This window comes from Heloderma suspectum, chromosome 2 (genome assembly GCF_057233095.1).
Source record: "Heloderma suspectum isolate Gila_16-S chromosome 2, 16-S_ref, whole genome shotgun sequence".
Classification (NCBI taxonomy): Eukaryota; Metazoa; Chordata; class Lepidosauria; order Squamata; family Helodermatidae; genus Heloderma; species Heloderma suspectum.
The window spans coordinates 1,842,154-1,864,935 of NC_139459.1; the positions used below are offsets into that span (position 1 = coordinate 1,842,154).

Genomic DNA, 22,782 nt, shown 5'->3' on the forward strand with positions numbered 1-22,782 from the left:
TGCTTTCGAACTGGTAGGTTGGCAGGAGCTGGGACTGAAGATGGGAGCTCACTCCGTCACACGGCACTCGGGTCTCGAACTGCTGTCCTGCCGACCTTCCAGTCTGCAGTTCAGCGTCTTAACCACTAAGCCACCGCGGCCCTACATGCCTCTATTAATGCAGCCCAAAAGAGCATTTGCCTTTTTTGCAGCCACATCATATTGTTGGCTCATATTCAGCTTGTGATCGACAGCAATTCCAAGATCCTTCTCGCTTGTAGTGTTGTTGAACCATGTATCCCCCATTTTGATCCAGATGCTCTCAACGGGGCTCCCAAGCTCTTCCTCCTGTGTTTCTGTGCAGAGATATGTCTTTTTCACATACAGAGCAACCCCACCTCCCTTTCTGTTCCTCCTGTTCTTTTTGAACAAGTTATATCCTGTTTCCCACCTCCCAGCTGAGCAGAGCAGAGCAGAGCAAGCTGCTCCAGCTGGTCCAGGGACTACAGAAGCAAGCAAGCTCCCAGAGAGCGAGCGAACAGGGGGAGGAAACAGGAGTTGGCCGGGGGAGTTGCAGTGGTTGAAGAGACAAAGGAGACAAAGGAGACAGAGGCTAAGAGCACACACTTCCACACCAGTGGGACTCTGCTTTTAACCTCTACTGAGTAGAGGAGCAGGCACAGGCTAGTCTAGAACAATCACAAAGCTAGACCCAAAAAGGGAAAAGAGGCAATGGAAGCACAGGACTCTCCAGTGGTGGTGACCTGCAAGGTGTGTGCAATGTTTGTTTTCTTGCCGGAGAACAACGTGGCCGACACCTGCAACAAGTGCAAGTTGATCACGCTGCTGGAGGAAAAAGTAAGTGGACTGGAGCAGCGACTGTCGACCCTCCGGGGAATAAGAGAACACGAAGAGCTCTTGGACAGAATGGGAGAACTACAGCAGCAAAGGGCAGACCAGAAGCTTGAAGAGCAACAGCAAGATGAGGCAGTGGGAAATGCTGAGGTGAAGAAAAATGGAGTAGAGGATACTCCTTGGAAAAGGGTGACAGTTAGGAGAAGAAGTAGACGCCACTCTGCACCAGTGGAAGCAGTGGAGCTGTGGAACCGATTCCAGGTACTTGCGGATGAGACTGGAGGACAGCCTGCAGAGGAAGAATCACAGGGGAACCTGCATGAGAGTGAGCAAGAGGCTGAAGGTCAGTCAAACAGAGGCGATGAAACCCAGGCCTACAAGAAGAAGAAGAGTGGTAGTAGTGGGAGACTCCTTGCTGCGTGGGATCGAGACCCAAGTATGTCGCGAAGACCCGTGGACTCGCCAGGTATGTTGTCTCCCGGGAGGACGGATTAGAGACGTGACTGAAAGGTTGCCTGCACTCATAAAGCCCACTGACAGGGATCCCTTTCTTCTCATCCATGTGGGAACAAATGATACCGCCAAGCGGAGCTACGAAGAGATCACGTCAGACTTTGAAGCTTTGGGAAGGAAACTCCAGAACTTTGGGGCCCAGATAGTTTTCTCATCCATCCTTCCAGTAGTTAGAAGAGGGATAGAAAGGGAACAAAAAATACTCCGGGTGAATGACTGGCTACGAAGGTGGTGCCGACGAGAGACATTTGGATTCTGGGACCACGGGCTATACTTCCTGGATGATGGGCTGTTGGCTAGGGACGGGTTGTACCTCACAAAGGATGGGAAGACTGTGTTTGGCCACAGCATGAAGAACTTCATCAGGAGGGCTTTCAACTGAATCCTACGGGGAAGGGAGATGTAATGTTGGGGGCAACAATGGACGTAGGCGCATGCACTGCAACGGAGAGAACAGCTCTGATAGCGCCCAATAATAGTCTTCAGACACATGTAGGAAGAAAGCCAGACTATGAAGCACATGGTCTTCGATGTCTATATACTAATGCCCAGAGTATGGGAAATAAACAGAACGAACTTGAACTCTTAATACAAGAGGGAAATTATGACCTGATAGGTATAACTGAGACTTGGTGGGATGACTCTCATGACTGGAATACAGCAGTTGAAGGATATAACTTGTTCCAAAAGAACAGGAGGAACAGAAAGGGAGGTGGGGTTGCACTGTATGTGAAAAATACATATATCTGCACAGAAATACAGGAGGAGGAGCTTGGTAGCTCCATTGAGAGCATCTGGGTTGAAAAAAATGGAGCAAAGAATAAAAGGAACCTGGTGGTCGGAGTCTACTACCGGCCACCCAGTCAAGGAGAAGACAAGGATGAAACTTTTGAAAAGCAAATAGCCAATGTTTTAAGGAAGCATGATGTAGTAGTAATGGGGGACTTCAATTTCCCCGACATTTGTTGGGAGACAAATTCTGCAAAACATGGCCCCTCCAGGACATTCCTGACTTGTGTGGCGGATAACTTCCTCCTACAGAAAGTAGAGGAAGGAACTAGAGGATTGGCTATCCTTGACTTGATCCTAACCAACAGAGACGACTTAGTGGATAAAGTAGCAGTTACAGGAACTCTGGGGGAAAGCGACCATATTGTACTTGAGTTCTTGGTTCTAAGGGAAGCAAAAGCCGAGTGTAGTCAAACGCATACCCTGGATTTTAGGAAAGCTGATTTTCATAAACTCAGAACAATGATCAGTAAGGTCCCATGGCAAGCGATGCTAGCGAGAAAAGGAGTCCAAGATGGGTGGGAGCTTTTAAAAAAGGAAATTCTCAAGGCACAATCACAAGCAATTCCAACAAGAAGAAAAGGTGGAAGACAACAGAAGAAGCCAATGTGGCTTCACAAAAAGCTTAGGGATGACCTGAAAACAAAAAAGGACACATATAGGAAGTGGAAAGAAGGCCAAGTAACAAAGGAAGAGTACAGGCAGATAGCACAGAATTGCAGGGATGGCGTCAGGAAGGCTAAAGCTGAGAATGAGCTGAGGTTAGCAAGGGATGTTAAAAACAACAAAAAGGCTTTCTTCAGCTACGTGCATAGTAAAAGGCAGAGGAAAGAAATGGTGGTTCAGCTATTAAATAAGGATGGCAAAACAATAACAGATGACAAAGAAAAGGCAGAGGTGCTCAATTGCTACTTTGGCTCAGTCTTCTCCCAAAAGAGGGTCTATGACCCCCCTGGCAAAGGCGAAGTACAGGCTGAAGGGGCAGGATTGCAGCTTGAGATGGACAGGCGTATGGTCGAGGAACACCTAATTCCTTTGAATGAGTTCAAATCTCCAGGGCCAGATGAACTGCAAGGAACTGGCAGAAGAACTCTCAGAACCGCTGTCTATTCTCTTTGAGAAATCATGGAGGACGGGGGAAGTGCCAGATGACTGGAGGAGGGCTAACGTTGTCCCTATCTTCAAAAAGGGCAAAAAGGAGGAACATGGGAACTACAGACCAGTCAGTCTGACATCAATCCCTGGGAAAATTCTGGAGCAGATCATAAAGCAATCCATCTGGAAGCACCTTGACAACAATGCCGTGATGACTCGAAGCCAACATGGATTTGTCAAAAACAAGTCCTGCCAGACAAATCTGATCTCATTTTTTGATCAAGTAACCTCCCTTGTAGACCGTGGGAATGCTGTAGACATCATATACCTCGACTTCAGCAAAGCTTTCGACAAAGTGCCCCATGATCTCCTGATGAGCAAACGAGCTCAAAGTGGGCTAGATGAAACAACGATCCGGTGGGTCCACAGTTGGCTACAGGATCGGACTCCAAGAGTGCTTATCAATGGGACCTTCTCCAACTGGGGAGAGGTAACGAGTGGGGTAGCGCAGGGCTCAGTCCTGGGCCCAGTGCTCTTCAACATTTTTATGAATGACTTGGAGGAGGAGGTGCAGGGAATGCTGATCACATTTGCAGATGACACAAAATTGGGCGGGATAGCTAATACTTTGGAAGACAGAAACAAAATTCAAAGTGATCTGGATAGACTGGAGCGCTGGGCAGAAAACAACAGAATGGCATTTAATAGGGACAAATGCCAAGTTCTGCACCTAGGAAAAAGAAACCAAATGCACAGTTACAAGATGGGGGATACGTGGCTCAACCACACTACAAGCGAGAAGGATCTTGGAATTGTTGTCGATCACAAGCTGAATATGAGCCAACAATGTGATGTGGCTGCAAAAAAGGCCAATGCTATTTTGGGCTGCATTCATAGAAGCATCACTTCCAAATCCCGGGAAGTACTAGTTCCCCTCTACTCAGCACTGGTTAGGCCTCATCTGGAGTACTGTGTCCAGTTCTGGGCACCACACTTGAAGAAGGATGCAGACAAGCTGGAGAGGGTTCAGAGGAGGGCAACAAAGATGATCGGGACTGGAAACAAAGCCCTATGAAGAGAGACTGAAAGAACTGGGCATGTTTAGCCCTGAGAAGAGAAGGCTGAGGGGAGATATGATAGCGCTCTTCAAGTACTTGGAAGGTTGTCACAGAGAGGAAGGCCAGGATCTCTTCTCGATCATCCCAGAGAGCAGGACACGGAATAATGGGCTCAAGTTACAGGAAGCCAGATTCTGGCTGAACATCAGGAAAAACTTCCTGACTGCCAGAGCAATACGACAATGCAACCAATGACCTAGGGAAGTGGTGGGCTCTCCCACACTGGAGGCCTTCAAGACGAGGCTGGACAGCCATCTGTCAGGGATGCTCTGACTTGGATTCCTGCATTGAGCAGGGGGTTGGACTCGATGGCCTTGTAGGCCCCTTCCAACCCTACTATTCTATGATTCTATGATAATTGTTGTATTCCAGTCATGAGAGTCATCCCTTATGAGCAAGTTACAATATCTTCTCATGGTCAGACACACACACACACACACACACTCACTCAATCCCATCAGGCACTTTGGTTGGTTGCTTGAGCCAAACTACTTACAAGGCCTAGTCAGGCCTACCCTCAGGTCCCTCACAGACATCATCTCTCCACAAGCTCCCATCCAGAAAACCCAAACAGATCCTGTCTTGTGCTGTAGGTGCCAGCAGGGCAGACTTTGCTTTCTTTGGTACAGCACTCAAGCATCTTGTGCATGCGGTCCCATCACCTTCTTTGCTCAGCTACTCAGATCCCTTCTCCCTCACCTCAGAGGAGTGTCTTGCATCTACTGGTCCACTGGCATATGGCTATGCAAGAAGGAAGCAGCTCAGTAACTCTTGGCCAAACCACGGGCCCAGTGCTTCATGCTTAACTGATGTCTAAAGCTGGTGCTCTGGCCCAGCAAGGGGCGATTGCCAAATGCATCCACACAAGAGCTGCCAAGAAAGTCATCAGGATGCAGACAGCAGGACTGACACCAGGGAGGCAGCTGGGCCCAAGTGCCACGGGAATCACCTCCCAGGTGACACCTCCCAAGTGCCACGGGAATCACCTCCCAGGTGACACCTCCCAAGTGCCACGGGAATCACCTCCCAGGTGACACAGCTGCTTCTTCACACAGGACAGAGTTAACTGAGTGAATCTGCAGCCGCAAAATATGGCGACAGCCAGGAGCTTGGACAGCTTTAAAAGGGGATTGGATACATTCACAGAGAAGGCTATCAATGGCTACTAGTCACTGATGGCCATGTATCGCCTCCAGTACCTGAAGCAGCATGCCTTTGAATACCAGTTGCTGGGGAACACGAGGAGAGTGCTATTGCGCTCATGTCTGGCTTCTGGGCTTCCCATTGGGCCGGCCGGCCGGCCACTAAGCAAACAGAAAGTTGGACTAGAGGAGCCAGGGGTGGACGACTTGTAGCCCTTCAGATGTTTTGGCCTACAACTCCCATCAGCTGGGAGTAGGATGTACAGATTTTCTTAAAGCAATTTCGTTGGTGTTTCATGGGTTGTCAGCTATCGTTTGTTCCATTGTCTGCTTATTGACAGATTTGGACTTTTTACAGTGAGAATTTAATTCCACTCGCACAAGTGTGCTCTAGTGCAAGTGCGCATGGTACTAATGCACATTCGCACAAGTGTGAATTCGCGCAAATCCCCCCAAAGTAAAAAAAAGTGGTCTGAAAGTCCATGGGATCTGCATGCCTTGGATAAAGCCAGTCCATTGTGGAGGCCGCAGGCTGGATTCATGGAAATCTGAACTCACCTGACTCCATGGCGGATCTCTCCCACATCTTTAGCTGGGGGTGGGGGGATGATGGGAGTGCTAGGCCTAAACATCTGGAGTGCCACAAATTGCCCACTCCTGTAATAGGCCTTTGGTCTAACGTGTTCCACTCTGGGAGAGCCCCCATGCTTTGAGGTGGAAGGTGCTCCCTCTGTGTGCTGGAGATGCTCCTAGGCAGAGGGGACCCAGGCAAACACTTCGGCAAGCAGCACCGCTGGCACCCCCTCCCTTATCTTTTTACATGCACTATGCGGTCCCTGTTTGGTGAAAGTTCAGGGAGAGACCTGCGGACATCCACTGAAGCCTGCATGGGGATGTCTGAAGCCACCCACACACCCGCCACAGCAGGGCCAGCGCAGTTCGACAGAGAAAGGCGCCACAGACGGTGAATGCTGCTAAAAGGTCCTTTATTAAGGGCTACGCTGACCGCTTCCTGCAACAACGGCACATTTAACAGTGATTAAAAATTGAATCAATAATATTGTGGTGATCCAATGAGCATTTTTATGTTACATCCATTGACAACAGCTAAGCAGCATCTAAAAGCAGGTTTGTGAAATACAAGGTTCATATCATACAGCTGTACAAGTGCCAAGAGAAAAATAGAAAAATAACCCCCCAAAATATACAAATAGATTCCCTCCAGCCCCATGCAGTGCTCGGATGTTTATTGAGAGCGCTACAGTACATGATGTGCGAGGACTGGACCGTCCAACTCGGCAGCCAAGGACAGATCCAGGCGGCCAGCTGGCTTGTTCCTGTAACCTAGTGCAAAGTTATTTCCCAGGGGGCACCAGGCAACCCTCCTCCCTGCACGGCCCAATGGCGACACTGGGGTGCGGGGCAGGAAGAGAAGAGAAGCCCCCTCCCAGGACAAAGACTTGGTGTAGAAACACAACGCGATGGAAAATAAGGCGGCCCTTGAGGAGGACAACGCTGAGGTGGCAACGGGGATTTTTGGTCAGTGCTGTGCTTGCTCTGTGGGGACAGCGGAGCTCCTGCAGACCAGTATCCGAAGCTGTCTCTGCAGACCTGGGCATAGCCACGGTCTGGGCAAGGCACGGCTGACCTGCCCACACCTAGACCAGCGAGAGCTTCAGGCTCACAAACATGTCCTCCCCGCCCCACCATCTCTGCCACTCGCTGGAGCAGAGAGGAGGAGCGTCTGCGCCCACCTGGGAAGTGCAGCCAGTGCCCCCCAGCGCCGCAAGCGCACGATTTCTTTGCAGGGTGGGGAGCTCCCCGCTGCCCCCGCCAGTGGCGGTTTGCCCTGGATTAATTTTAAATGCCTGCCTACTCAAGAGAATAAAGTTTCTTGTTCTACAGCACCAACTCCAGAGGGGCAACCCCAAAGCAGGCACGCAGCCCCAAAGACATCCCCCCACCCCATCCCATCCCACCCCACCCCACCCTGTGTTCCGGCCTGCGCCTGATAATGGGCTGTTCCCCTCAGGGCCAGCAGGGTCCTCTGCGGGCAGCAGGAGACTGACGGAGGTGTGACGTTCCTTCTGGGACTCAGGAGGGCAAACTGTTGCTGCACATTTTGCATGTATTGGCACAAGGCGCATGATAAGCATGGAACCAGAGGGCTCAGCTCCCTTCCTCTGTGGAGCGGGACTCGGATTTCAACTTGACAAACTCCTTGGCCACCTCATCGTTGGTTCTTTGAGAGAGAATCCTCAGGACGGTGAGGCCCGTATCGTCCATGTGGACCCTACGCCCCAGCGGGCACCAGCAAGCACAGCTCCCCTTGTCTGCAACGTCCCTGAGCTGCAGCACGGCTATGCCCAGGACCCGGTCCTCACGGGCAAAGCAGTAGTCCTTCAAGCACACCTGCAGCTCGTAGGCGTCCGGCCCGTCCTCATTTCCAAGAATGCTGCACAAGACCGAGAGAGCGAGAAGTGAGGAGAAACGGAAACCCAAAGGCGGAGGTGGCATTTGGGCCCATCCCCATCAGCCACAACTTCAACCTGGGACCATTCAAGGAAATCCTTGAGACCGGCAGTCCTCCTCACCCCACCCCTACTTCGCTTCCTGAAGATGGAAAAAGCAACCACAGGTCTGATGGAAGACAGCATCTTTCTCCTTGGCAGCCTTGTTCTAAACACTGCCCAGAAAATCCTATCCCTGCAGGTCACGAGTCAAAGACAGCAGGGTGAATCCTGGGTGGCTGAGGCAAGGGATGTGGAAATTCCTGCAAACGCCGGGAGTCCTGAACTTACATGGGGCAAGACTAAGGCCGGCGTGCACAGTGGGGAGAGAGGAGGCAAAGGGGGCCATTTGCACGTCACTGTCCGGGGAGGGGAGGGGAGAGGAGGGTGAGATGAGAAATGCAGCAAAGACACTGGACAGGGCACAGAGGGAGGACTTACAAGTGGAACGTTTCATTGTACTTTGGAGCCCAGTTGTTGCTCTTTGACTTGGTGGTAAACTTCCGTTTCTTGTCACTTTGGTGTGGGCCAATCATGGTGACCTCCACAAAGGGGCGGAACATGCTGGAGGTCTGCCACTTCAGGTCGTTGGCGGCCACGACTGCACAGCGGAGAGGGGCAGCAAGGAAGAGCCATCAGAATCCTCAGCCGCAGTAACCGCTTGGCCTCTCCCTGCGTGGCCCGAGGTTCATTCCACGTGGAAGCGGACAGGTTCTGGCCCCACATGCTGGGCAAGCCCCACTTCAAGGCAGCTCTCCAGAAGCCCCCTTCGCTTAGCCCAGCACACCCCAATGCTGCCCTCAGCATCACCTGGAAGCCCCCTGCCCAGTGCCCGCTTCTCACTGCCTGCCTGCCTGGCGCTGATCCCAGACTCTGGAACGCCCTCCCCCCCCCCCCCCCGGCTGCCCGGGCAGGAGGCTCGGCCTGGCGCTTTGTTACCTTTGACGGTGACCTTGTGCTCCCCGGTGCCTGGGTGCGTGTACAGGTCAATCTGAATGGACACTTCGCCCACAGGGTCATCCACGCCCGAGCCTGAGAGGGAGAGAGTGACAGGTGGCACTGCGCACACACAGCTGAGCAGCCGTGGCACCTGCCTCCGATCCAGTCCCAAGGGCACGGGCAGCCCCACCATGGCTGTCCTCCTCTTGAGGAAAAGGGCACCCAGTTCCCTGCCCTGCCTTTCTATGGAGGTTTTAGAAGACTGGTGACTTGGGGAACCTTTTCTGGGCCAAATCTTACTCGAGGCAGGGCCAACCCAGCCCAAGGCCCCGCTCTGTTCTGACCCGTCCCTTGGAAGGGATGCCACTGGATGCGCCCTAGCCTGACACACCCACTTCTTTGGCAAGAGCCCCCTACTGGGGATCCAGCCCCCCTCGCCTTCTTCCCCCCCAGCACTCGGTGGACAGTGTGAGGACACAGGGTGGGGGAGCAGGGCGCCGACGGCGGGGCGTGCTGGCGCAAGAAGCAGAGCACCGGCCGTCCCATGCTTGGTTCTGTCTTCTGCAGAGGCTGCTCCTTCCGCCACCAGCCTGAAGGAAAGAGCGAGGCCAAAGACCCCGGGGCGGCTGTAGCGGGCCTTGCCAAACAGAGCCCAGCAGCAGACTTTGCACTCTGGGCCCTGGAAGAGTGTTTACAAAGCGGAATGTGGGGGGCGGGGGGGAGTCTTGGGAACAGCGAGGGGCCTGCGCACTCGGCCTTGGCCTCTGTCAAAGCACATCGTCCCAGCCAGCGCTGGAGCTGTCCCTGGCCCCTGAGCACCCAGCAGGGAACAGGCCCTGCCAAATTTGGGGCAAGGGCTGAAAACCAGAACCGAGCCATCATCCGACTGATCTGCCATATATTGAGACAATGATTTGCTGCAAAAGGTGCTGCAGTCATTCATTCGTGTGCGTGTGCAAAGTCGGGTGCTGCACCGAGCCACCGCCTTGGGCAGCTGTTTCACAGGCGTTCAGTGCCCAGCGGAGCGATCTGCCATGGCCGGACAGCTCCACGACCCATCCCCAGAGGGGGCCCTCCCCTCCCCTGCCGTGCTGGCTGCTCAGCACCACGAGCGGCAAAGGCCTGTGATCAGAGCCTACCACCGGGCCTGGCAGAACGCCCAGGGCAGCTCTGCTCGCGTGCCAGCCGAGGGCCTGAAAGCACGCACAGCCCATCAGCCACACCGCCACGGAGCAAGCGTCGTGGAAGGGGAGGCGGGAGAGGCCATGGGGGAGGGGCGGAGGAGGGGGGGCTTCAGCGGCCTCGAACACGCCCTGCTCAGGACGGACATCCTCACACGCCGCAGACCAGGCGCCTTTCCCGCCAAGCACTGTGGCAAGCAGCGGGCAGACAGAGAAAGAGAGGAGTCAGGTGGCAGCCCGGTTGGCCACAACACCCCGTGAGGCCGAGCCGGCCTTGGGAACGCTGCTCATGTATGGGGGGCGGGGGGACGGCACAGAGGCCGAGGCCGAGCGTGCCAGCAGTCCGCCTTGCACCAGGGGATCCCCGCAGCTGAAGCCCTCGGCGGGCAGGCCACACCCACGCCTGAGCCAGGGAGGAGGAGGAGGAGGAGTGGGCCACCTAGACCAGAACTGCCGAGAGAAGCTCACGGCCGGGCTGCAGAGGAACTGGGCCGACCAGGAGCGAGGACTGGTGCTGCTGCTCCTTCCAGCCCCGCCCCCGGAGGCACGCGCTGGCCTGCTCAGGCGGGCATCGCAAGGCTGCCCTCACCCGCTACGCCTGCACTTCGCTCCGCCCGCCCGAGCCTGAGCTCTGCAGCGGTGGCTCTCTGCCCGGCGGGGCTCCGGCCACCTCTTGGGTCTCCTGCGCTGCCTCCGGGGCCGGGAGGGAGGAGGCGCCTCTGCCCCCGCCCGCTCGGCCCCTCGGAGCAGAGCCACGGCGGCTGCTCCCCGCTCTCTGCGCAGGCGGCGGAGCAGGCGTGCCGTCTCCGGGGCACACCTGGGGTGGGAACAGCCCAAGCCTGCTCTTCTGCCCCAGGCAGAGGGGCCACACAGTCCAAGGGGCCCCCGGGTCCGTGCACCAGACCGCCAGGGATCCCCAGGGCGCACTGCTGCTTCTCGAAAGACCACTGCCCGAAGCCGCGGCCCGGGCCACGCGTGTGGCTGGGCTGGCCCTGCCACGGACAAGTGCCTACAGAGCTGGGAAGCGCCTGTGCACAACCCGAGTCAGCAGAAGGCAGCGCTGTCTGCTAGGCCAGCGCCGCAGGCAAGGCTCGCCCACGGCCTTGCTGACCCGGGCGCAGGGAGCGAGCCAGGCCGCCCTCGGCCCAGCTAGCTCAGGGCGGTGGGCACAGACCGGCAGCAGCGGCTGCCCGGGGTTCCCCAGCCCTAGCGGGAGGTGCTGCCAGGGAGCAGCCCTGGGAGCTTCTGCTTGCCAAGCAGGGGCTCTGCCCCAGCGCCACGGCCCTGGGCGCTCGTGCAGCGGCCGAAGAAGTGATCCCACAAGTGGTCCCCAGAGGGCCGTGCTGGCCGCGAGCGCCTCGACTTGCATGGCACTTGCCTTGCGCCGTCTGTGTCTGAACGAAGGTCTTGATGAGGGTGTCCGTGGTCTGCGTGTAGAGGGACAGAGCGTAGCGCAGCGACTGAAGGTCGGAGCTCTTCTCCAGGAAGGTCTTCTTCAGGCCGTTCCCTCCGGCATGGAAATATTGCTGCGGGGCGACAGCGGCAGCTGGGGCTTGGCAGCGAAGGCTAGAGGCGTCTCATGCACACGGCTTCTGGGCCCATCACAAACCACTCACAACAGGGAGGGCTGGAATCCCTTTTCCTGCCCGTCCAGGGTAAAGTGTCTGTCTGAACTCAGCTGCTCCTTGCTTCCCAGGCCTGCAATTTCACACGCCCTCTCCACCAGATCCTTCTTCAACCCCAGCCCTTAAGGAAGCTCAGAGGAAGGAGATCCCAGTGCTTCTTCCCAACATTGCCCTTTGGATCAGGTCTCCCTCTAAACTAGGCTCCCATCCTCTCGGCTCATACTTATTGGAGACAGACAGCAGAAAGCGAAGCTGCAGTCCCAGTCCTGAGCCCCGTTCCTTTGGCCACAGGGACACTGCCTCCCTCCAGCCAAGGCCCCCAGGCAGCCGGTTGGCCCCAGCGGTCTACAAGCTAGGAGGAGGAGGAGTGTCTCTCTTTGGTGAAGAGGCACCTGTCGCAACTGCTGTCTTGCAGGAATCATGATTCTCTCTCTTGTGGATTGAAAGAACTGGGGTGGCTGGGTGGGTGTAGCAGGCCTTGCAAAACAGAGTCCAGCAACCTCTGCAGGATTATTTCAATTGAAACCTGCTTAGAATTTATTTTTAAGCTATTTCGGAACATGCCTGGACTCACTGCATTCTATACCTGACTGCATCAACGAACACTAGTTATGGTCGGGGTTACAGCAACCGCTGAGCTCCCCATTCCGTCCGTGTGTGCCCGGGCGGGGGGATCACTCACCTTAATTGTGTCCAGAGCCAGGTCCAGCACTGCACACTGCTTCGGGGTGAGGCTTCGCGTTTCCTCCCGGACCATGTGATCCTGAAAGAGAAGCCAGCAAGGTTAGCCTTGGCTGCGGAGGAGGGGCAGCCCGAGGGGGCTCTTCCCAGGGGAGGGAGTGTGGAGGGGAGGCGCAGGGCGTGGCGAGGGGAGTCGCCGGTGACCATCAGCAGTGGGCTTGGTGTGATGAGCCTGTGCAGGGACACACGAGGACCAGCGCATTTGGGCCACGGGCAGCCATGCCGCATGTCCAGACCCCTCCGGAGAGCCTCGGGACACGGGGGGAGGAGAGCCCGCCCTCCAGCCCCCCTCAGCAAGAAAGACAGCCCCGCTCAAATGCCTCCAGGAAGGGCCTCTCCCAGGATCGAGAACACACTTTGCCGCTTGGCTGGAATGTGTCTGCTGCCTGAATGCTGAACCCGAATGCCGAAGCCGTGAAATAGCCACCCTGGGGCTGCCGAGCCTGTTGCTCAGGGAAGAGTGGCTGGAGTGGCGTCTGTGCATCGCAAATGCAAACCAAGCTCCTGGGCCAAAGACACGCACCCCACAGCGTGCAACGCTCCAGGCCTTGCCTGGTCGGTTGAGCATGGTGGGGGGAATAAGCCACGGTGGCTGATAAGAACATAAGAGCCATGCTGGATCAGACCACAGGTCCATCTAGTCCAGCTCTACAATATCTTTTTTTAGGTGCAATGACCAGAACTGGACACAGTATTCCAAGTGGGGCCACACCATAGATTTGTATAGCAGCAGTAAGATATTGTCAGTTTTATTCTGAATTCCTTTTCTAATTATGCCTAACATACAGTTTGCCTTTTCTTTTTACAGCGGCTGCACGCTGGGTTGACATCTTCACTGAGCTGTCCACCACAACCCCAAGATCTCTTTCCTGGTCAGTCACCACTAGCTCAGATCCCATCAGGCTATACTTGAAGTTGGGATTTTTTGCCCCAACGTGCATCACTTTGCACTTGCTTACATTGAACTGCATTTGCCATTTAGATGGCCATTCTCCCAGTTTGGAGATCCTTTTGGAGCTCCTCACCATCCCTTTTTGTTTTAACTGCCCTAAATAATTTGGCGTCATCTGCAACTTGGCCACTTCACTGCGTGCTCCTACTTCCAGATCATTTATGAACTGGTTGAAAAGCATTGGTCCTAATACAGATCCCTGTGGGACCCCACTATTTATTTCCCTCCATTGGGAGAATTTACTATTTATTCCTACTCTCTGCTTTCTGCTCGTTAACCAGTTACTGATCTCCCCTGCTGGGCTGTTTCAGGGTTCCGGGTGGCTTATTAAGCCCAGCAGCAAGCCACCCTAGCTGGGTTCACAGGACACGGCAAGCCATGCCAGCGAGGGCAACTGCAAATCCCTGTGGTGGGGAAATAAGCCACTGTGGCTTATCCCGCCCCCCATGCTTGTGCAAAAAGCTCCCTTTCTGATGAAGGACCAGGCACTGGGTAGCTGTAGTAAGCCAGGGAAGGGGATGTAACACCCTGGCAGAGCGAGCCACTTTCCTCCTACAGCCTTGTGGCTTTCCCAGCTCTAACCGCCAGATTCGGAGCCCTCCTGTCCTCCCAACCCTTGCCCAAAGTCAAGCAAAAACTGACATCTGGAATCAGATGAAACAGTGCCACGTCCATACGCTCACATCACATTGTTCAGTTGGTGTCCAGCTTTATTTCTCAGAGCGAGGTACAGCACAGTCCACAGCCCTGGCAAAACCGAGTTGCTAGCCCAGCAGCTGTGCTCTGCCGCCCCACCAGCGACCCAAACACCATGCCACTCTGCCTGAAGGCTGAAAAGCTCAAAGGCATCTTTGCCATGGCATCCTGCAAGGTTCCATCTTGTGCCCCATGCTTTTGCAATGTGCATATGATGCCACGGGACAGGTCCTCCCGGGATTTGGGATGAAGCATTGTCAGGATGCAGATATCATCCAAGTTTAGGTCAGATGAGGCAGCAGATGTGCTGAATCAGTGCCCAGAACTGACAACAGGCTGGCTGAGGGCGGACAAAGTAGAATTCAATCCCAGCACGCGTGGAGTTATGTGGGGAGACAGATCTCTAGTGTGGGTTGATGGTATTCAACCTATTCTGTGCGGGGTCGCACTCCCCCTGGAAGACCAGGCGCGCGGCTTGGAGGACTCCGAGGTCCAAGCGTTGTCTCTCGAAGCCTGAGCGGCCCTGGTGGCACGGGAGGCCTTTCGCCAGCGAGGCAGCACGCCTGCTGCAAGCTCTCCTGGAGACGGCTGTGGCCATCCACGTGCCGGTAACTTCCTGTTTGGACTACTGCAGTGAGCGATGTGTGGGGCTGCCTTTGAAGATGGTTTTGGAACCACGGTTACGACAAAGGACAGCAGCAAGCCTGCATGCCAGGGCCGTATCTCACCAGTGCCGAGAGCTTCACTCATGGCCGTTTCGGAGCTCAGTTCAAGGTGCTGTCGCTCACTTATAACACCCTAAACAGCTCGGGACCCGGGCAGCTTCAGGAGCTGCCTCTTCAGAGTCAGAACCCTCGCCTGTCTAGATCAGCACTGTCTACACAGAGGGGCAGAAATGGCTCTCCAGAATCTCAGGCAACATTCTGCCCTACCTGAAGGTGCCGCCAGGGATTGAACATGGGACCTTTTGCAGACATAAACACAGGTGCGGAAGGAAAACGCATGCAGACCAACGGGAGGGCCTCCTGCTTCTTAAGGGCCACGCTGGCGGAGCAGTGCGCGTGCGGGGGGTGGGGGAGGTGCGCAAGTGTGTGGGGCACTGTGGGGGCGGCGTGGAGATCTGTCCAAGGAGCTTCTCTTCTCAAGGTGACCTGGACCTTCTCTTCCCAACCCGTCCCAAGAAGGGCATGAGGTTTGCAGCAACTCTTGCTGGGACTGAGGTCGGACAACCTCTCGCAGCTCTGCTGAGCAGTGACCTGGAAGGGCCAGAGGCAGTTCAGGGGCAGATCACCTGCTTGGCACATCGATGGTCTCAGGTCCATGCCTGGCACCTCCAGGCATGGCCGGGAAAGGCTCTTGCCTGAAACTCTGTCCCTAATGTGCTCACGTGACATTGAGACAGGATTATTGCGATGCACTTTGAAGACTGCCTGGAAGCTGCCATTGGGTTGCCACACAGCAGCAAGATGGCTGCCTGGCGTCGTACCAGCAGTGGGGGACACGGCTTTCCCATCCTTAAAGACCCCTGCTAGCTTCCAGGTGGTCTTGGTGCACAGTTCAAAGTGCTGGCATTGACCTCTGAACCCTTAGATGGCTTCAGGCCTGGGCAGCTAAGGGACTGCCCGCTCCCAGACCAATCCTGTCCCACCTCCTCAGAGCGCCCCCACTTTTAGAAGCAGGGCTGGGGTGGGTGGGTTGTGAACTGAAGGCAGGGCCCGCTGGGTTGTGGCGCCTCCGATGGGAAATGAGAGCCTCTAGGCACCAGTCAAATGTGCTGCTCTTTAGTCCAGCTTTAAAATAGAGCTTTTAGGTATTTTCTGGCTTGGCCTGGTGCACTGCAAAGCTTTTGATGTCTGCTGCTGCTGCTCTGTTTTTCTTGAAGTTATGGCATTACTCTGCTGCTGCTTTTTGTTTTTACTGCTGCTTTCTTTTTACTGATTGTACGGATTTTTAAAATTTGTTAGGAACTATGGGGATGTCAATATTTTATACAAAGAACACGGTTGAGATGTATGTGGAGTCTGAGCAGAGCAAGCAAGGCCCATCCAGACCGCCCAGCACAGTTCAGCCTGCGTGGTGGCCGTTCTTCAGGGCTCGCCCCACCACGGCCCTCTGCTTGGGGAGGCCGGCCGGCCATGAGGCCAGGGCCTTCTGCGGGCAAAGCACAGGCTCCGCCAGGGCTCTGTCCCTTCTCCACCGCTCCTTGCTGCCCGTTCTCCCGAGGTGGGTCCTGGGAGACCCCCGCACCAGCTCCCCCAACCTCAGACCAGGGGCCTCTCTGCACTCCCATTCCACCCTTCAGAGTCTCCCTCCCACAGGCATTGGGAGGGGGCAGCTTTGAGGCACAAGGGCTCCGTTCTTGCTGGGACGGCTGGCTGAGAAAGGCCTGGATGGTTTTTGCAGCCAAGCAACATGCACTAACAGCTGAGGGAAATCCAGCGCCTGGACATAGCCAGCGCGCCAGAATTCACACGCAGTTACATGAGACACGGCACGAACACTGGACGCCTGCATGCTACAGCTTGCTCATGCAGGGGGCGGACACAGGTGACTGCATACACTCGCTGCTGCATCCCCAATGCCAATACCTTCAGCTTCGATAAATGTCCCAGTTCTTTAGCAGCACTGAAAATCAGCTGGGCCCCCTAAGGGTGTGATGAGCAAGAGAGGCAGAAAGACAGAAGGGAAAAAGGTTACAAGCTAGATCTTGGGCAGGCAAAGGAGTATAACATGGTGTCCAGGTACAAACAGCCCGTGGGCATTTGCAGCAAGGCTGCGAGAGGCTGCTCTCCCAAATGTATTTCTCACCTTCTACTGCGACTTTATGAAAAAGGAAAGCAAGAGCACCAATCTTCATGGATTACACAGAAAGACCCAGGAAGCAGAACAAGGCGGTCTCAAGTCCAGAGGGAAGGGAAGGGCTTGCTGCAGGAAGGCGAACAGCACACTCACCTTAGCTTAGTGGCCAAATGGGCATCTTGCCCCAGGGTGCGTCTCCAGCCTGGAGGGGCTGCCTTGCTCTGGGCCTAATCCAGGGCCATGTTCACAGCCCACCAAAGTGAGTGTAGCCTGCTTGGAGGACAGGCCACTCTCGGTCTCTGGCCTGGCATGCTCCTCAAGCATCTGCCTCCAAGTGCGGGGGTGGGGGAGGGCTCTGTGGGTAGCACGGGCTGCAAGGCTGATCCGGGAAGGCCACTGGGTACGTCAAGCTAGCCAGACTGGGGGCGGGGGGCAGTCATCCCACGGCAGGGTGGGCGGGGAGTTGCCTGTACGTCACTGGAGCTGAGACATTCCCTGGGGGCTTGCAGCTCTCATTCTTTCCTAGGGGTCTGCAGAGAGGGAGCCCCACGGTGCCCTGTGGGCATTCGTGGGCGTACATCTGAGGTCCTAACCGTCCCAAAGAATCCTATCAGTGCAACGCAGAAGAGACAAGCCCCTCCAGGCGGGAGCACTCACCGCTGCGTGGTTCCTCCACTGGCCTGTTTTTGAAGCCCCCAAGTCGAGAGGCAGGCCTGGCTTGCACACGGTGGGAAGCCTCATTCCTAACAGTGAAAAGGGGCACCAGGCACCGGTCAAGTCAAGTGCTGACTCCTTTCCTTCGCCTGCATGGCCCCAGCCACCCTGAGCTCTCTTCCCACGTCCTTCTCTCCCCAGGGCAACAAGTCACAGCCACTGTCGCCAACATGCAGGAAGCCCAGGCCGGGGCAGATGGGCCGGGGCCAGGCAGGGCTTCTTGCCCCCCCCGGGGGGACCCATTCCTGGCCATGTCTCAGTCTGTTTCCTTAACAGGCTTAAAACTCTTCTTGTCAGTCACAGCACTGAGAGCGAGCGAGCGAGAGGGAGGGAGGGAGGAAGAGAGCTGAAAATCGGCCTGACAAAGTGTGCTCATTTGCCGAGTTTCACGGCAGGGAAGTGCCCCCCCCCCCCCTGCCAAACCAGAAAGAGAGCAGGGGAAAGGGCGAGGCCCCAGCCCACACAGCGCTCTCCTTTCCCGTGCATCCCCAGAAGGTGTCGGGGGAGGAAGCGCCCGTCTGTGGAGCCCCCGGAGGAGGACCACTGGCGGGATCAGTCCCTTCCTTGCCGCTCTGTATGCCCCCTTCCCCTGCGGAGCTCAGCGTGGTGGTTTAGCCTCACGACCACCTTGTGGGGCAGACTGGCACATGCCCCGCATGCGGTAGCTGGCGTGGGATTCGAGCCTGGGTCCCCCCTCCGGTGTTCCTGCGGCTGCTACCCCACGTGGCCTAGCCTCGGCCCTGCCCCGGTGGGGGCCACAAGTGCATCCCCGGAGGAAAATGAGCACGCGGCAGCGCAGCTCCCCGCAGCGAGCTCCAGCTGTCCTTCCCCAGCCCCCGCCAGCAGCGGGGCGGGGAGCCTGAGGCGGCCAAAGCTCCTCTGCGGCGCCCGAGGCAGCAGGACCGTTTGCTCCCACTCAGCCTGGGCGCGCCAAAGCGCTCGGCCTGCAGCACAGCCGCCCCCCGCCAGCCACTTGGCCTCGCCTTCCGTCTCGCTCCTGGAAGGGCTGCTGCTGCGCTGCCTCGCGAACCACGTCCACCACGCCCTCCTGGCGGATCTGTGCCACGGCCCTCCGAGGCAGCCAGGGGCATGCCTTTTGGTTTCAGCAGCCCACAGGGGCCCACGTGGCCGGCACATGGGAATATAAGGGCCGCTCGCAGCCTTGAAGGAAGGTGGCCCCGGGGCAGCTGCTCTGTGGGCTCCGTGCAGTGGGAACAAGCACCCTGGCCGCCCCACGGCAGTGCAGAGTCCAGAGCCCCCCCCCACAGCTGGCAAAGTTCTGACTCTTCCTGTAGTTGGCTCCTTTTCTCCTCACCTCTCTTCATGCGCACAGCCGCCCCTCTGGGCTACGCTGGATCACGAACACTTCCGGGCTGGTTTCCACGGCCACCTCCTTTCCCTTCCATCACCCTTTGCTTCCATGTTAAGCTATGCAGTGGCTGGCTACCCCCGTCAGTGGCTGTTCTTTTGGGAGGAACCGCAAATACCAGCAGGGGCAGCCCTGGCTCAGCTGCTGCTGGCCAGAGTCATTTGCTGTTTTCTACCCGTTTGCTCTCTTACTAGGACGACTACAGTCGGAACACAATTTGTGCAAAGTGAGATCAAGGAAAAGGAGAAAAACTCCCCCCAATGCCTCCTTGTGTGGCTGAGATGCCCACTTCCCATGACTTGTGCCCACGTACCAGCCTGCAGAGGGCACAGACACAGGGAGGGATGTATCACCATCAACCCACCTGGCATGGGCCTCTGCATGGAAGTGCCTCCCGAAGGGGCTCCCCAGTTCCCACCCTCGAGAGCAACTGGAGAGGTGATCAGCACCTCCATCGCCCTGGCAGCAAAGCAGGGCCCTTCCCACTGCCCGGGACGCCCTCCCCCAGTTCACAAGGGCCCCTATCCAGCCACTCTGTGCAGTGATGCTCTTCCGTTGGAGACAGGCTTTCTGATCCGAGCTGTCAGCCTCTCCTCTGGAGATAGCAGATTGCATCCGCCCTGCAGGACTGGGGTCAATGCCACCAAAAGCCCCGTGGACGGCACCCTGCTGCGAGGAGACCTGGGCACAAATATGCAGGCGGACTATGGCTCTTGGAGGCTCCTAGCCTTCCCCAGGACTTCCCCTCTGTCTCCAGCTCGGTATCAGGAGCACCCCTGGGTGAAGGCAGCAGGCGCCTCCTCTCTGGCCCTGGCACGGTGGCATCCCCGCCCACGCCCACCGGCTTGCTCCCAGGAGCAGGCAAAGCTCTCGCACGCAGCCCAGCCAAGGAGCGACGTGGAAGGCAGGCAGGCTCTGCAGCACCGCGCACGCACCAGGTGGGGGGGTGGGGGGTTACCGTATGATCGGAGAGTGGCGGCAGAACGACGATCTTCTCCAGGGAGCTCATCACCACCCGCCAGAGATCCTTCAGCGCCCGCTTCAGCACCGTCTTCTCACACACGTCTGCAAAGAGCGTCAGGCTGCAGGGGGAGACCCGGGGTTGGGGTTAGGCGAGAGAACCTCATCGCGCCAAGGGGGCGGCAGGGCAGAAGAGAGACGGATGCGCGGACAGCCCCAACCGCTTTGCTCGGCCATAGAGCCTGGCTGGCCCAGGCTCCGGCCACCAGGAGCTCCTCCGCAGCTCCAGCCCTGCCCCCCGCACGCAACGCCTGACCCTCAGAGGAACTGCCTCTGATCACGGAGGTTCTATCGAGCTGTGACGGTCAACTGTCCCCCCCCCCACCTCCATACATCTAGGCCGTCCTGTTCTTATTGCTGCCTAGGGTTCACTGAGGCGGCCCTGCCATGCAGCCCAAGGACACCAGGGTTGAGGGGTGCTAGGGGCCCAACACCCAGGCCTGACTGGTTTAGGAGGGGGTGGCTGGGGTGGGTGGAACGGAGAGGCCACCAGGGGCTCCGGCTGGGCCCTGTGTGCCGGTCCAGTGCTGGCTCCCCCTCCCCTGCCAGAAAGGTTGCAGGGGCCAAAGGTCGGGGCTCAGGCACGGACCAAGCGGGGGGCTGACATCGCCAACAGCCTCGCAAGAGGAGAACATGCCCCAGTGCGGCACTGGGGCGCGGGGCAAGAGCAGCGACGAGCCGAAGGGGTGGGGGCCAAGGGAGACCGGGGAGAAACGACGACGAGACCCGCTGGAGATGGGGAGCGGTGAGGCTGAGGCAGCCAGCGCAGAGCTGCTGCCAGAGCCCCCTGAAGCCCGAGGCACTGGGAGAGCCCCTGGGATGCCACTCTCACCCAGATCCTCCAAGCAAGGGTGAACAGAGGAAGGTGGGCACAGGAGGCCCAGGCAAGTGGGGGAGGAGTGCCCCGAGAGAAGGCCCCTTGTGCCGGGACCTGGAGAGCCGCGGCTGCAAAGCCCCTCGGTCCATCTAGCTCACTAGGGCCTGCACGGACTGGCAGCAACGACCCTCTAGGGCCTTAGGCAGGGAGCGGCCTTCATCCATCGCCTGCCCTGGGGTTCTTTTGACCAGAGAGGCCAGGAGTTGAACCTGGGGCCTCCTGCAAGGCAAGCAAGTGCTCGGTGACTGAGCCACGGCTGTTCCCTCCGGAGACACTCTTTTGCAGAGCAGCGCGCGTTCGCCCCGTCAGCTGCAGCCGCTGCTCTGCAGACAAGACTCAAGCTTCAGCTGCCTACCAGGAACGTTCAGTAAGGCCCAGGGAGGTGGTTGGAATCCAGAGGATACCTGTTGCCCTCTCCTTCCACTCATGAGGTTCAGTGAGGAGCTCCCCTGACGGCTAGAATGCCACGGAGAGAGAAAAAGGGTAACACGGGCCATTTAACTGGAATACTGTAGATCGGCAGAGGAGGGTGATGGGGATTGGACAACTGGGTTAATTTTCTATTCTTTTTGCACCTCCTCATGACCAGACAGGGCCCTCAAGGCTAGCACCAAGCCCCCTTGGAATCTGGCCAAACGCCCAAGCTCGCAAGAGCTCCGCACAAAGGGTTTGCCAGGCCATGAGGGAAGGAGGGCAGCACAAGTAAAAGGGGCCCTTATTCAAGTACACCTGAAACTGGTATTTCTCAAACTGTTATGCTTATTCTTCCAGAGATGAATAGGAACATCGGAAGCTGCCTCATTCCGACTCAGACCCTGGGTCCATCTAGCCTGGTATTGTCAACACTGACTGGCAGCAGCGGCTCTCCAGGGTTTCAGGCAGGATCCTTTCCTAGCCTTACCTGGGGGTGCCGGGGATCAAATCTGAGACCTCCTGCATGCCCAGCATGTGCTCTACCACCAAGCAATGGCCCCTCCCCGCAGGGCAACCTGGACACGAGAGGGTGACAGGGACTGTGCTGTAACTGGATGTGGCTGGCTGTTCCTTATCTGGCAGAGATGGAGGATGACTATTCACTGGTGAAGTTTGGCTCTGCAGCATCCATTCCCCCCTGCAGGGATGGGGGATCCACTAAGCTGGCCCGCCCTTGGAGACTTATGGAGTTTGATGGATTCCTGAATGCTCTGGGGGATATTCCAGTAGCTAGAGCAGGTGATTCTGTTCAGGCCCGAGTCCTGCTGTGGAATGGCAAGAAGCAACAGGCAACTGACAAGATAGCTCCTCTCTGACAATGTGGAGCTCAGGTTACTCCCTGGTTCTCTGGGGAGCTTCGAGCGAAGAAACAGACTGGGAGAGGGCTGGAGCGCAGATGGCATCAGACTCCATGTGAGGCTGGCTGAACACTCGCTAGGACGCATAGGTGCACCTACAGCATGGCCGCGAGGGCTGTGAAGGCGGCTTGCTTCGCTGCCTCCCGTGGAATGCTCTCCCCTCTGAGACACGTCAGGCCTCAGTACTGACAGGTGTTAGGCGGATCTGTCTGCTTTGGCTTTCTCCCAGCCATGAGCTCTCTCTGTACCAGTGTCGTGAAACTATTTTGTGAGTGGTTGCTTGTTCCTGTTTATTCTTTTGTAGACAGCTTCCGGCTTCATTTCAAATGAGAAGCGGTATGTAAATATTGCTAATAAATAAAATAATGAATAAACAAACTAGGAGCTGAATTATATTAATCACAGAATAATTGCTGGAACAGGCACTGATTCTATTATTGGCTTATTAGCTACAGTGGTGAGAAAAAGTTTGTGAACCCTAACGATAATTATGGAAATCCCATAGTATTACCATGATAGCCTTGAACAAAAACCAGT

General features: G+C 56.6%; 1 protein-coding gene and 1 long non-coding RNA gene across 2 annotated transcripts in view; both read right to left on the minus strand.

Annotated features, from left to right (window-relative positions):
• Positions 1-22,782, minus strand: part of LOC146351847 (uncharacterized) — a 1,244,848-nt gene that overhangs the window by 337,878 nt on the left and 884,188 nt on the right. The window lies entirely within an intron of this gene.
• LOC146351852 (protein unc-13 homolog B-like) overlaps positions 6,457-22,782 on the minus strand; it is a 133,309-nt gene continuing 116,983 nt past the window's right edge. Inside the window, exons 25-31 of the mRNA XM_084832762.1 lie at positions 19,976-20,099; positions 16,724-16,780; positions 12,429-12,509; positions 11,500-11,647; positions 8,941-9,033; positions 8,443-8,602; positions 6,457-7,946 (exon numbers count right to left, since the gene is read on the minus strand). Coding sequence (XP_084688888.1) covers positions 7,661-7,946; positions 8,443-8,602; positions 8,941-9,033; positions 11,500-11,647; positions 12,429-12,509; positions 16,724-16,780; positions 19,976-20,099 — 949 coding nt within the window. The 3' untranslated portion in view covers positions 6,457-7,660. The remainder of the gene's footprint in view (positions 7,947-8,442; positions 8,603-8,940; positions 9,034-11,499; positions 11,648-12,428; positions 12,510-16,723; positions 16,781-19,975; positions 20,100-22,782) is intronic.